The 15,200-nt window shown below is 49.8% G+C and overlaps 1 protein-coding gene across 1 annotated transcript in view; it reads left to right on the forward strand.

The window, feature by feature from the left end:
• Nucleotides 1–10,435: 10,435 nt before the first annotated feature.
• The window catches only part of LOC119169314 (clotting factor G beta subunit-like), a 61,329-nt gene continuing 56,564 nt past the window's right edge, over nucleotides 10,436–15,200 (forward strand). Inside the window, exon 1 of the mRNA XM_075878660.1 lies at nucleotides 10,436–10,953. Within this exon, the coding sequence (XP_075734775.1) occupies nucleotides 10,857–10,953 (97 nt within the window). The 5' untranslated portion in view covers nucleotides 10,436–10,856. The remainder of the gene's footprint in view (nucleotides 10,954–15,200) is intronic.

Here is a 15,200-nt window from a genome sequence, read left to right on the forward strand (position 1 = left end):
CAGGGATGAACTACGCAAGCTGCAGCCACCCGCTTCACCGGAACTGTCTGTTGCGGATGTTGTCCGAGAAGAAATTCGGCAGGCCATATGGGAGCCCCCCCAAAGAAATGCACCACCGACACGACACGCGGTAACTTATTCTGAGGTGCTCAGGCGCCCTGCTGTCCACTGTGTGCCTATCGAGACACCTGGTACTTACGCACTGACAACACGTACCCCGCACCTCCACCAGAAAATGTAACGAATGTAGCAGCCTCACAACAAGGGTGTTCTATTTACACGGTTTATTAAGGGCGAACTTGTGCCCAAAGTGAACGACGCACAGCAATCAAGAAGATACAAAAGCGGTAGTCCTCGTGAGCCTCTGCCTCGAGCACCCTCGTTCTCGTCTTCACGCGCGTTGGCTGTTCGGCGGAGTACCGGGCGCTGTTAAGGTCGAAGGAAGGAAGAAGGTCGCTGATGGATACGATGGCATCCCACCGCTGAAACCAGTTGTTAAGGTCGAAGGAAGGACGTTGGAGGATACGGAAACAAAACAGGGTTTATGACATTATTTACACATATTTACAGAAAAGAAAGGTTAGTGGTTTCACAAACCACGAGCGTGGTGGTTGAACGTTACATAGTTCAGAGCGACGTCCAGCACTCTGCGGCGTCGTTTTATGCACTGTCGGGCTCCTCCTCTCCGAGTGGAACACCAATCACACACATACACAACAGGTGAGGGGGATGAGCATGCACGGTCCACGTGAACGTCCAATTTTGAGTTGCGAACACTGCACTGCAAAGTGGCGCCAGCAGGGCTCTTCCTCGTCGTGTGTGTGCCGTTAGTCGAGAGTTCCCACGATCCTGGCAGCATACTTCAAAGGGTTCGCCGCACAGCTCGCCCAATTAGCGGGGCGATCTGCATGCGGTGACCGTTGCGGTCTCTTCCAGGAAGACGCTGTCCCTGTTGTTCTCTTTGTGGCGTCGCGGTGACACGACGTCTCATCCTCCGGCTAGCACGGACAATGCCTGACGAGCATAGGCAGCCGGCCGGTCGTCTACTTGATTGGGGATTAAAAGGAGCGCCGCTCTCCTGTCAGCTCTGGCTCCGGTCACAACAGCTTCCCGGTCGCCAGATGGATCACCGAGATCATCAGGCACGCTGCTGCTTGAAGGGACGACAAAAGGGTCCGCCTTTGAAGGACGGGAACTCGCTTTTGCTTGCCGCATGGTCTAGATAATTGCTCAAATCTTCGACAGCGTCTGTCAGACCGGGCGCCGAAGGGATTGAGAGCTTTTCCATAGGACCGGCTTACTCACAACGGCAACTGCCCAGACGAATTTCCAGGCCAAACTTAACAGCTCCTCCGCCGCCCGAAAAATCTCGGCTGGCCAGCGCTCCCAACCGCTGGGCACGAAGAGAGTGGTTGGTGGCGAGGACGATGGCCTGGCTTTCTCCCTCCAGCTGCAAACTCGAAACCAACTCCCAAACCAGCTCACAATGATTGACAACAGCAAGGCGAACCACACAACACAATACCATGCTGCAGTCAAGCACATTGGACCCACTTAAAACCCTCCAGGCTTCTCAACACAAAAAGGAAAACCTGTACGCTAAAATTTTGAGACAACTTGGTGCCGCCAAAGTTACAACAATCATGGACGTGGAGATGCTTACCAAAGGTGGAACAAATTGCCGTGTGAGAAAAGCACACAAAGGCAAACATAATTTGGCCCCATGTAACCGTAATCCCATTTTTACAGAACTAGCTTTCTCCTACCATCTGCACTACTAATTTGTAACTTACATTTAACTTCATGACTCATTTCATGAAACACAACCAACTAAATTCCGCACAAATGCAACCTGAACCTACAAAAAGTATCTGTGCGCATTTTCCATTCTCTCGTTACAAACTTCAAACGTAGTCGTGAGTGCCTACTTGGGGGACACCCTGACGCCAACGAAAACTCACTCACAACAGATCAAACTGCGTTTTAAAATCCTCAGAAATGTCTGTCTAGCCTCAAAGTTCGGTGAACGCAACGCTCTCACCTCAAGTGATCAAATGAGCCCTATAAGCAATCACTAAAACAACAAAATGAAGTAAACCTTGTGTACTAAAATGCTCATTTGCTGGATGTAGTTTCATGCCAGCTTATGTTTTTAAAGAACGCATGCACTCTAGCACGACATCATACTCTCATCCAAAGAGCGTTAGCACACCAATCGCACAGCTAACCGTAGGTGATATCCCTTTAACTTCGGTATCCCTAAACACTCATCGGAACGTAAATATTCACAAAAACCAAAACGCTATGAAAAATAACGCTAGACGCCATACACGTCAGGAGCATCTAACAAAACAGGCGTTAATTTTGCGCTAAAACTTCTGTACCGAATGTTTCTCCAACATGAGCATTTCGAAAATCGCTTTTGGTTTTATTCTAAAACCTTCCTAAACATTGCTCATTTACTCTATTTAAGACGGCATGCGATGTCGCGCTACACTAAAGGGCACGAAGCATAGAAACTCCGGCGCCGCTCGACCACGCTACCGCGCTTTCAAAACTAGCGGGCGTACCAAAACTTCATTTGCGACTTGCGTGCTCGTATCTTAAAAACTCCTTTCACGCAGTCGGTTGGCCGAGGCGGGTCATTGCCTCCGCATACCGTTTAAGAACTTAACTCAAAATTTTGACAAAGCTTACACCCAAACAAAATCTCGAGGGAAGAAAAAAGTATCCAAGCAAACTAGCTGTGGAGATGACACAGGAACACCACTTTAAAACAAAATATAACCAAACAAAGATGTTTCAAAAAAAAAAAAACTCCTGTGTCCGACTCTCCAGCCTACAGCTGTCGCTCCCCCTTCAGTCGTACACGCGGCGGTCGCGGTCTTGGCGTAATTTCAGAACGCCCGGCACCACAACGTGCACGTCCTACAAGCTGAACGGCAGCGTTACGCCTCATTCGCGATTTTAGCAGATTTCTGTCAATCTGGCGAAGGGGACCCGAGCAATGCGTGGGACAGAGTGGCCATGCCCTCTTTGGGCTAGCTCCCGTGTGGTGCTTATCTATTGTGGCCTTTATTCTAGGACCACGACGACACTCTTTTCCACGAAAAGCTCTAAATCTCCATCGCGCGTTCCGTCGGGAGGACTCGCGCTGTACACTACCAGTTCGCCGCTTGTGCCATACTGCACGACACAAAGACCTTGTTGTTGAACTGGCCGATGACTTACCCTTGTCTCGTTCGCGCGGCCGATTGCCGCCTTTTATATTCTTTAGTCGTTCCGCTTTCTTGCGGCAACGTTTGCGACCATTTCCCCCACTACTAGGAGGTTCGCCTCGGGTTGCGTCATCGGTTGTTCTACAGCTCAATGGTGCTTCTGCACCACCTGCCACACTACTTCGGCAGTTCGATTTCCTAGCACTGTTGCCATGTCGCGCCAATTCACCTGTGTTAACTTTGTACTCACGCACCCAGCTAACCTGGCGCCTCCCATTTGATTTCATTTGCAAAGGACCCGCTGCTCCCTTTTCTTTCGTCCGGCAGTTCAGACGCATACAAATGAACTTTGACGCCGGCGCAAAATGCCTAGTTCTGCTTGCTGCGCTAATAGGCTTCAAACTTTTCTGAACATGCGTAGAGCTGCTTGTCTCACTCGCGACTTTGCGACGTCTCCTTCGTCTGCGCCGCTTCCTGCGACTCGTCTCTGAGCCTACCGCTCGCAGCTCAAGGTCGCTAACACTCCACTGCGCTCGTCAGCTGTCGACGCCGCTCCGTCTAGATGATTTTTGAAAAAACCACCTATTTCACACTCTAGATCGGCGGACAGCTTGACGCTCTTAGGAACAGCGCAGCTGCTTTCCTTCAAACACTCTAGCTCGCATTGCTGAGAGCTATCGCCAACTGCACTGTTACCGTCGCTCTCTACATTCGCTGCTTCTGAGCTTTCTCCGGTGTTCTTGCCTACTTCGACCTCATTTGCAAGATCCACCGTTGCGACAAACACAGTTGAGGTCTGTACCAGCTTTTCTACCGCTATCCTAGCTGTTTCGCTAACAGTTGACTGGCACAGCACCTCGTCGCACTTGCCTTCGTCGGCCTCTCTAATCAGCGCAACATCTTTCGCAGCACTCGAATTTGGTTCATCGTTGAACCTGCTACTGTCATTAAACGTGCTAGCCTTCTCTAAAGCTCTGGGCTGCACCTCACTCATTTGATTATCGCACTTCTCGTGCGCTACAGTTTCGAATGGCTGAATCTTCTGCCGCGTTGCCTCGACTTTTTGTTCCGAGAGTTCAATCTCTAGGCTGAATGCTCGCTCACGCTCGTCACCTCGCTCCCGTTTTTCTATCTCCAATTTTCGCTCACTATCTACCTTGGTGCCATAAGAGACACGCGGACCTCTCTCAGGCTTGGTTTTACTACCAGCACAACGTCGCGCGTTCTTCACGGGAGCGTTCGTGAGCTTGTACTCAATTCGCTTTCTGTCAACTCTGATGCCGAAGCACCGCAGTAAAGCTGCCTTAGCTACATCGTACCTATTGAACTGTTCCTCGGAAAGGTAGAGTATCCTACCCATTAAGTTGCACGGAAGGGCACTCGATAAGGCGAAAGACCAATAGTCCTCGTCGAGCTCTAGTTCTCTGCAGACTTTCTCGTAAGAGGTTAGATAACTCTCTAAATCCTCACCCTCTTCAAATGCATGGATCCTCGAATTTACTTGAGCCGCTCTAAGGTACTGTATTGATCTTTTTCTCTCTTCCTGTTTTAATTTCAGGCTTTCCTCCCACTGCTCTCTCTCTTTCTGTCGTTCCAATCTTTCTTTTTCTTCTCTTTCTTTTCTATCCCTGCTTTCCTTTTCTTTTCTTTCCCGTTCCTCTCGTTCGCGTTCCTCTCGCTCCCGTTCCTCCATTTCCTGTTTTTCAAAAATCTCTACTGCGTTTTTAATCTCATCCTCACTGTCTTTTTGCGAGACCAGCCTTCAAATCGATGTCCTGCCCATTCCCTCCTCTATTTCAATGCCTAGATGCTTACTCACACCCAAAAGTTCATCTCTTAGCATTGCCTTCCACGACATGAATGCCGTTGTACTTTGGTCCTGCATTTCACACATAATTAGGTGATGCCTACAACTCACAAAAAGTAATCTCTCTAATCCACACACAATCCAGCTTCTAATAAACTCACACTCACAAAATGAAGCCTGGAAAGTTATAGCAAAGACCAAGCACTCACCACAACACAGCACCACGTCGCGAAGTCCATCTCACCGCTGCCAACCAGTTGTTAAAGTCGCGGAAGGAAGGTCGCTGTAGGATACGAAAACAAAACAGGGTTTATGACATTATTTACACATATTTACAGAAAAGAAAGGTTAGTGGTTTCACAAACCACGAGCGTGGTGGTTGAACGTTACATAGTTCAGAGCGACGTCCAGCACTCTGCGGCGTTGTTTTATGCACTGTCGGGCTCCTCCTCTCCGAGTGGAACACCAATCACACACACACAACAGGTGAGGGGGATGGACATGCATGGTCCACGTGAACGTCCAATTTTGAGTTGTGAACACTGCACTGCAAAGTGGCGCCAGCAGGGATCTTCCTCGTCGTGTGTGTGCCGTTAGTCGAGAATTCCCACGATCCTGACAGCATACTTCAAAGGGTTCGCCGCACAGCTCGCCCAATTAGCGGGGCGATCTGCGGTGGCCGCCGCGGTCTCTTCCAGGAAGACGCTGTCCCTGTTGTCCTCTTTGTGGCGTCGCGGCGACACGACGTCTCATCCTCCGGCTAGCACGGACAATGCCTGACGAGCATAGGCAGCCGGCCGGTCGTCTAGTTGATTGGGGTTAAAAGGAGCGCCGGTCTCCTGTCAGCTCTGGCTCCGGTCACAACAGCTTCCCGGTCGCCAGATGAATCACCGAGGTCATCAGGCACGCTGCTGCTTGAAGGGACGACAAAAGGGTCCGCCTTTGAAAGACGGGAACTCGCCTTTGCTTGCCGCATGGTCTGGATAATTGCTCAAATCTTCGAAAGCGTCTGTCAGACTGGGCGCCGAAGGGATTGAGAGCCTTTCCATAGGACCGGCTTACTCACAACGGCAACTGCCCAGACGAATTTCCAGGCCAAACTTAACAGCGCATGCAGGGCCGGCTCGTGCATTGCGGCTGGCTTCGTCGCTCGTAGTCATGCCGTTAGCGTTTCTCTGGTTCCCGACGTCCGCATTGCGCGGAGCAATGGTAATTTCCTGTGGCAATATGGTTTTGCTTGCAGTTACGGCCCGTTAAAAAATGCCCTTGCGCAAGGATAGGCAACGGTATATCGGACTACCTGCCCGCTAGGGTATGGAATGCAGCTGCAGTCATGATGATGATGATAATGATGAGGACAACAGAGCTTGATGCCGCAGTGCCCCATGAACCTCACGCGTACAACGCTAATTTATAATCATTCACTACAGTGTTTGTCACTGCTGATTTGCAGTGACGAGAGATGACTTCTCAATCCAATGTAATGCCAAATCGAAAAGCCGCCAGCGATCGTAAAATTCATACAATCCTCAGACCCATAGATTGTGCTCAGTCTTGCGCAAAGGCCTTATTTGACGGACCCTCTTCAAACCAAAGCATGGACTGTGCGCGCTTGCTTGCACGGTAATCCCGCACTCATGGCTGCTCCCGTGTCCAAATCATTTCGAAAATGGCGTCCTCAGTGCAGCGTACAGCTATTTCAGTGCTGCTTACCTTTTAAGAAACTGTACTATAAGCCTGCATTCCATACTTAGATGGCAGAAAGTCCGATCTATCGATGCCCATTTTTGCATTTTGACGGGCTGTAACTGCAAGCAAAACAATATAATGCAACAAGTTTTTATTTATTCTAAGCGCTGGGGTGCAGAACAATAAGTGGGGAAAGTATAAAAATATCAAAAACGGTATTTTCTTAATCTTAGAAGTTTCCCTTGCATTCTCTTTTCTTAAAGTTAGCGCGAATATATCTCTTCATGAAACATTTTAATAATATAAGCTTTGGTAGTTTTATAAATAAACATACTGCAAAAGTGTTACGGAATTTTCACTGCTCTGCCACAGGCCTTTTGTGAAATAAAGACCTGCAAACTTGCCAGAAAAAGGTTTTTAGTTCAAATTTAACAATTTTCATAAAAAGTCTACAGCAACGTTACTAGATCTAGTAATGTCGCTCTACACCACGTAGACAATCTAATGGCGGATTCGGTTCGGCGTTTTCGAGCGCTCTGAAAAGTGTGATGCGCCTTCGGTTGGTAGAATTTGAACGCTCGGACTACCTTCGGTTGGCTCTTTCAGAGCGTCGGCCTCTGACTCGGAGCACTCCCGAACGCCCTGACTTTGAAGTGGGAGCGAAGCGCGATCTGACCGAAAGGACGGATCACGTGACACAACCCGGCCAATCACGTGGCTGCCAGCAGGTGAACGAGGTGAGGTGAGGAGCGCGAGTGGACATTTCGGATGAGGGCATCGCCGGGCGCGTAATACTTCGTGCACGTGCGTTGTTAACGGCACTTATGCGTGCGTGTGGGACTAATTCACATCTACGAAGTCATGAATGCACCGTGGAGATAACGAGGCGGCTAGCGAAGGCGAAGGAAACGTCAATGTTGTTACAGCAACTCGCAGACAGCCCTGTGATTTGCCTTGAAGATGGCAGTTTGGACGAGGACGATCGCCAGATTTATGTGCACAGCTGAGAAGGCTTTCGCTATGCCCATACATGTCAGAGAGAGAGAGAGAGAGAGTACAAGAAAGGTCAGACATGTCCGATGTGTACTGAACTGATTGGCACCATTTGTTGACGCGGCGCAGCAATGTTTACCCGGCAGCTTCCCGCGCTAGTTGCACGGTGGCGCTACAGGTGCGCTGCTCTAAGCGCTTTGATATCACCGATGTATTCGGTTGGTACGCTTCCTTTCGCGCTCCGATAGCGAGCTGCCTCTGCTTCTGGCGACTCTCAGCCAGAGTACCAGAGTGGCCAACAGAATACGCCATAAATATTATGAAGTCTTGGTTTGGAAGACCTTTATTAGGCCCGAGGAACCGGCAGCCGACAGCTGAGATGAACGAACCAAGATGATGATGCTACGTGACAACGATGAGGATGCATGAACAACACATGATAATGATAATGTACAGATGAAGAGGATTGGTATACTAAATGCCCACACTAATTCCCCACACGTGAAAGCGGCCAGCCTGGCCGCGGCAAGTCAAGGGGACAAAGAACGTCGCATGAAGGGCTTCATACGGGAGACATGGACGACCTCAGCAGTTCGATAACGGTGATCTGCTGGGGCTACAAGTGGCGTTACGCGATAATTCACTGGTGAAGTTTGTTCAAGAACTGTGTATGGCCCGATAAACCGTGGCTGGAATTTGTCGCACAAACCAGGTGTGCGAATAGGCGTCAAAAGGAGCACTTCGTCTCCAGGTTGAAAGGATACAGCACGATGCGATTCATCATAAACCAGCTTTCTGTCTTGCTGTCGGGTTTCAGTGTTTATACGAGCACGTTGGCGGCTCTCTGCGAGCCGTAAAACGTATTCATCTGAAGAGGATGGAGATGAATCTGCGTGGCAGGTAAAGAAAGAGACATCCAGGAAAGAAGTAGGGGAGCGTCCATAAACTAGGTAAAATGGTGAGTAGTCGGTTGTCCGCTGAATAGCCGTATTGTAGGCGAAAGTGACGAATGGTAGAACTGCATCCCAGTTCTTGTGGTCTGGTTGAATGTAGGCGGCGACCTGAACGCAGCTCCAGGGGGTAGAGTGGTCGAGAGGATGACGGGGGATCCAGCAGCACCTCCACCACGTATGAAGTCTTGGTTTGGGAGAGTCGATGGAGGCGGAAATGTTGTAGGCCCGTGTGCTCAGATTTGGGTGCACGTTAAAGAACCCCAGGTGGTCTAAATTTCCGGAGCCCTCCACTACGGCGTCTCTCATAATCATATAGTGGTTTTGGGACGTTAAACCCCACATATCAATAAATCAATCAATTGGTTTGGGAGACCTTTATTAGGCCCGAGGAACCATCAGCCGACAGCTGAGATGAACGAACCAAGATGATGATGCTGCGTGACAACGCTGAGGATGCATGAGCAACACATGATAATGATGATAATGTACAGATGAAGAGGATTGGTATACTAAATGCCCACAATATAATTGAACATAAGCGCCAGTACGCCTATATGTAGCCAAACAAATTGAGGCCCAAAGGTTTAATACATTTTTTTTGTTATTCATCACCACATTAAAAAAAAATCAGCAGAGCAGGTAAGCGTGCCACTCCACCTCTACGTCATTATTTATTTACGGTGCTTCAAAAAAAAGTTTACAGCAAAACCAATTGCGGATCTCTTCTTTCCAGTGATCAGGCAACAATGTATCCAATTTTGAAATAACTTTAAGAGGTCGACCAGCCATGCTTTGTTGGATCTTACGTGGAATCGCCCCACATATCAATCATCAATCATTTACCGAGATCAAGCCTGCCTAAGTAAGGCCAGCTCGGAAACGAGTTACAAGCACCGGTGTGGCTCAGTCATTCTTTTTCTGGCCACGCAAGCGAACGGACGTAAGATGATCGGGTCCGATGGAACGGCGATAGCAGCCCGTGCCGGCCGCGATAACAGGATCGTTGCCGAAGGTGATAAGGATTGCGAGATCGTGCTGCTTGCTTTGCCCACAGGCCGTGTTGTTCTGAACACGTTGTTTTTGCACGGAAATGTGCGTGAGTGGCACCACAAGGTCGAGGACTTCCGAGACGCCCTCGCAACGATTGGTTTGCTCCTCGACGTCGTGGCGTTAGGGGTGTACCAAGTCGACCGTGTGTGGGCAATGAATCTGAACACCGGCGAAGCGACCAAGAAATTGGCCGCCTTGAAGGAGTTGACAGTGAAATACCGTCAGTGTGTCATTTTCGACCCCGAGAACCAGTAGGCCAAGCTTCGCCTGCATTGGATGTTGCATGGCGTTCAAGATGAAGACATTAGGACGGCTTTCGCTGCGTTCGGGAGCGTCACCGAAGTGACGCGCGAACGTCGGCGTGTTCAAACCAGGCAAAGGGTTCTTCTACGGGGACCGTGTGGCTGGAGTTAAAGCCAGGAGTCGAGGTGGACAACCCGCCCCACCAAGTTCGAGTCGCCAGCGAGCTGGCCCTCGCGGTGGTGCCTGGACGGGCCATGCAATGCCTGCGCTGCCACGGTACGGAACACGTGTGACTAGAATGCAGGGTGCCCAGGTGTTCGAAGTGCGGGCGCTAAGGACACGCAGGACGTGGATTGCGTCCGCTCCTACATGACGGCGAACTGTTTGTTATGGCGGATGAGCATGATAAACTCATGGACGTCGCCGAGGCTGAGAAGGCCGCGATGGGAACGGACAAGTCTCCAAAGCGGGTGGGTTCAACGGAGTCGATGGCACCTTCCGATGGCGGCGGCCCGAAAGGAGAGAGCCCAACGCTCAATCATTCTGAAGAAGGCGCATCCGGGTCGACGGGAAACGTGGCAGCATCTCAGGTCCAGCTTACGGCGTCATCTATAGGCGACACCAGCAAAAATGTCGGACCAGCGCCTGAGGGCGCGCCGGGGGATTCGACTGGTCCAACCTGTGTGACTGGGAAAACCAAGGACAGCCAACGAACACCTAAGATCGGCGATCACAAGAGCCCGGACGAGACACTCTCTGAGAAAGGGGGTGCCCCCACGCCTACCAGTGCCATCGCGGTGCCTAAGCACCCACACCCCCAGGCCAGCAACGACGGAACACAAGCCATGGCGTCGAGGAGCCCCAGGCAAAGACGGCGCAAGTGCGGCGGTCATCTATTCGACCATGCCCCAACGGTTCCGTCTGACAGGCGGAACCATCCGTCTGCGCCGGATGGTTCTACCGGTGATGGCATCATCTAACCACGTGGTAGACGTGAGAGGTAAGCGTCATGCTGCTGGTCTCATTTTCCTTTCGTAAAGATGGCTCTTGCATGTCCGTTAAAAGTTGCTACCGTAAATGTTAGAGGACCGGCGGGAAAAAGAAAGCAAGGCCAGCTTTACAGACTTTTAACGGAACGTGATATAAATGTGCAGATGATGCGGGAAACAAACAAAAAAAAAACGCCAAGCCTGTGCGAAATGCGCAGCACAGTCACAGCAAAAGCTTGAACAGAACCTCTTCTAAGCACTCGTTGGGTAACTGCTACAAGCACACTGCTGGGTACGCACCACTCCATCAATAATCATAATTTTTGTGTAGTAAGCCAGCATTCACTATGCTATCATTCGTGATTCTTTGGAGAAGCGTGGTATCCGCTACACAATTGTCAAAAAGTTTGTGCAATTTTTTTATGCAGTGGCTGGCAATGATGAAGAACTGTCTGAAATGGGTATGTGCCACATTTAATAGGTGATCAAGAACAAGTTTTTAATGGGTTGGTGCATTGGACGACCCACTCGTTACGCAATTCGCATTGTGTGACGCCTGGCAGTTCCTTTGATGTTCCAAAACGCTTTAATACTCATTTACCAGATTCTTTTTCCGACATGAAGCCTGCCTAATAGCTTAGGAGTGAATTTCAAGCACTGGCGTAGCTCAGTGGTAGAATACTGGGCTGGCACGTAGCGGACTCTGGTTCAAATCCGATTGTGTTATTGATGTTTTTACTTTTTCATCTTTCGATACGGGTAAGGGACACCGGTGGTGGCGGACAACTACAGCACCACGCGTGACTTGTGTTCTTATCTATGATTTCCAATATGATTTCCTGTAGCTAGTTTACTTCTTGCGAACTTATCTGTACAATAGACTGCTTATAAACCTTACAAGCGGTTAGCAGTTCCAGATAATAGTAGGGCACTCAATCACATTGCACCAACCCTCCCTCCCCCACAAGCCTGTATATTACGCTAGAAGAAAAACAAATGAAATCAACAGGGGACAAACCAAGTTTTTCCCTCAGATTTTATTTCAAACAGCATACGAACAGCATTTGGCCCTAATTTCTTCAAAACATCCTGCCTCTTTCACTGAAAGCTTGTCTTTGCAGTGGGCCTACAGTAAAGCATTACGGCGAAAAGTCATGCACGGCACCAACGACAGATACGCTGTCCATAAACATTTTCTCTACAAGCACTTTATTGAAAATGACTTCAAGATATCAAATCATCTTTATGGCTTGTTATGAAACGAAAGGACGACAAAAATCAGACGCAACACCAATCATCCATAGGGCATATTTGGCCAACAACCTGCATTCTTATACGCGGCGACAGCTTTTCTTGACATTGGAGCGAAGGCTACGGAGGCGGGGCCTCCTCACATTTGTGTTACTACGCATAGTCCGGCAGCTTGCAGCCGATTTCGGTTCCAGTTTCGGTTTTTGCTTGCTCGCTGCGCTAGTGTGTTTATTATACCAAAATGTATGCATGCAAAATGGGAACGTCAGAGTTAAACTTTGATGAGAGTGCATACATGCAGCTAGTTACTGTGCTGTTTATATACTGGTACATATAAAATTTTCCGTTGTTCAGAACGTTTTCCCAGCATTATTCAGCCTTTATAACAGTGAAGTTTAGGTTCCTTGTTCAGCCCAGTATATACGAATACGCGCCACACGTGATCGAATGTTAACGTTTACGGTATTGAGCCCTGGTACAGGCGAAATGGAAGGCCGGTTGCGGCACGATCCGGCCACGGGCCTGTCTTGTTTCAGTTTTGCTCTATTCGGTTTACGCCCTCAAAGGCTGTCGGCAATGATCCGCGCAGACTGCGCCTCAGTGTTCGAGAAGCCTCACAATTGTTGTAGATCGTTGTTAAGATTGCGCGCAAGCCGCGAACTGTGAAGCTTATTTCAGAGCTTGCGTGGCCACCAGTGATAAGGCTGGAAAGTTCGATGCGTGATGTATAAAAGACGGCGCGTCCCAACGATGAGCAGCTTTTCCACGGCCGATGCTGTGCTCGCCGCTGCAAGAGCAAGTAGCAGACGCAGCCGGCATGCGGAAAACGTGGTGCCGTCCAAGAAATAAAACAGAAAAAAAACTAGGGCGCACGATAATTTCTTTTCCATGAACAGCGTCCTATACTTGTTCTATCCTTATAATGAAGAAAGTTTTATTTATTCGGGCCAAGTAGCTATTAGAATCAGAAAATAAAATAGGTACTATTTCCTGGCGCGCGCGCATGCAGGCGGTTCGGCTCTATAGCTTCCACAGTGCTTTCAAGAAAAGCTGTCGCCGAGTATAGTGCACACATACTGCAGCGTTCAGGACAGACAGACAGACAGACAGACAGACAGACAGACAGACAGACAGACAGACAGACAGACAGACAGACAGACAGACAGACAGACAGACAGACAGAGAGAGAGAGAGAGAAGGACAGGGGCCCCGCCGCGGTGGTCTAGTGGCTAAGGTACTCGGCTGCTGACCCGCAGGGCGCGGGTTCGAATCCCGGCTGCGGCGGCTGCATTTCCGATGGAGGCGGAAATGTTGTAGGCCCGTGTGCTCAGATTTGGGTGCACGTTAAAGAACCCCAGGTGGTCAAAATTTCCGGAGCCCTCCACTACGGCGTCTCTCATAATCATATCGTGGTTTTGGGACGTTAAACCCCACAAATCAATCAAAATCAAGGACAGGTGTACACGCACAGTAAATCAGTGCTATTCGATATTATTGAAGCGAAATCCTTTTTGGCATTGTTGAGCGAGTTTCGGTGTGTATTTCCGCGTGTATTTGAAGAGAAAAACAAATACCGCATGACAAGCCGCACAAAATTTAGTTGTGTTGCAGCTGTGCAAGACTACAAGAGTCAGAGAACGCGTTCGTCAGCTCGTCTGTCTACCTCTCTAAATTACCTTCCTCAGCGACCGAGTTGAAAGTGCAGGAACGCGAGCATCTGCCAGCAACGCAAGACGCGAACGCGAGCGTCTGTTGTTGGTTTACGGGCCTGGAGTTTCCCGCGACGAATGCAGTGACGGCTTTGAAAACTGATGAAACGCAGATAGTGAATGCACGTACGCAGTACCAGACGTTTGACTAGCCATATCGTTCAATTGGCGACTACGAGCATAAACAAGCATACTCAAGTTAACCAGCTTTCGCTCGCATAACCCGGCGTAGCCGAACGAAGCCTTATCCCACTCATCATTTTTTTTTTTACTGTGCAAGTTGTCACGTTTACTTTGGGCAAACTGCTTTTCGTCACATGGCATCGATGCTCACCTCACAAACACGGAAAGGAAGTAGTTGGCTCCAAGCAATCTCGCTTCACTTGTGCAATGCAGCGTTTCTGCCGGCTTAGAGCAAGTCAAGAAGCGGAACAGTCTCTAGATGATTTTGCATTGCGGCTCGCAGCACCCTGGCATTTTCGCTCCAAAGTTCTTGTAGGTGTGCTTAGCGCGAGGATGGTGTCGTAGCGGAAGCTAGGTCTACGGTGTTGTCAACCGCAGCGCATACGGCAGCTTGCACAACCGCGCCAACATGTAGGTAGTACGTACAGTACGGCGGAGCAGGAACGCCTGGCCTCGAGAACCAACATGACGCTTGTTGCCATTGAAACCGGGACTGGTAACATTGTGCTTTAGTGGGCAGCGGCAAGTGGTGGGTCAAAGGTTGACACCACCATAGAAAACGGAGGTGGCGCGCACATGAAGGCTCCCTAGTTTCCAACCAACGCCTCCTAGAAAAACTATGCCTGGAACGTCGCTCTCTATCGGGGGCCTCCTGCCAGCACGCAATCTCGGAGGCCATGTCTCCTGCCTTGTGTTGTGACCGGCCGCCACGTGAGACCACTCACCTCCGTACCGCAGTCACGTGACATAACCGTGCCACTCTGTCACGTGACATCACGGCTGCTCGGAGGCAACTGTGAGAGCATTGCTGTGATCGCAGGAGGTGGCCGTCGGAGACGCTCGCCTTCGTACAGAAGGAGGAGGGTAAAATCAGAGGGTAGGGCAGCGCGTTCGCGGCTCACGTTCCAGGCATAATTTTTTTGGGAAGCGTTGTTCCAACGCCACGTGAGACCTCTACGCGCCTCCCACAGATGCAGAAGGTGTGGGCCCACGTCCGGCTTTGCGTTGTGGTAACGACTGCACGCGTACACGCATCTGGGTCATAAGAGAGAGAGACTCTAGCTATTTCTCATTACTCTGATTCTTCGGGAAGGTTCTGTCGACGCTCTATAAAC

Source organism: Rhipicephalus microplus, chromosome 2 (genome assembly GCF_043290135.1).
Source record: "Rhipicephalus microplus isolate Deutch F79 chromosome 2, USDA_Rmic, whole genome shotgun sequence".
Taxonomy (NCBI): domain Eukaryota; kingdom Metazoa; phylum Arthropoda; class Arachnida; order Ixodida; family Ixodidae; genus Rhipicephalus; species Rhipicephalus microplus.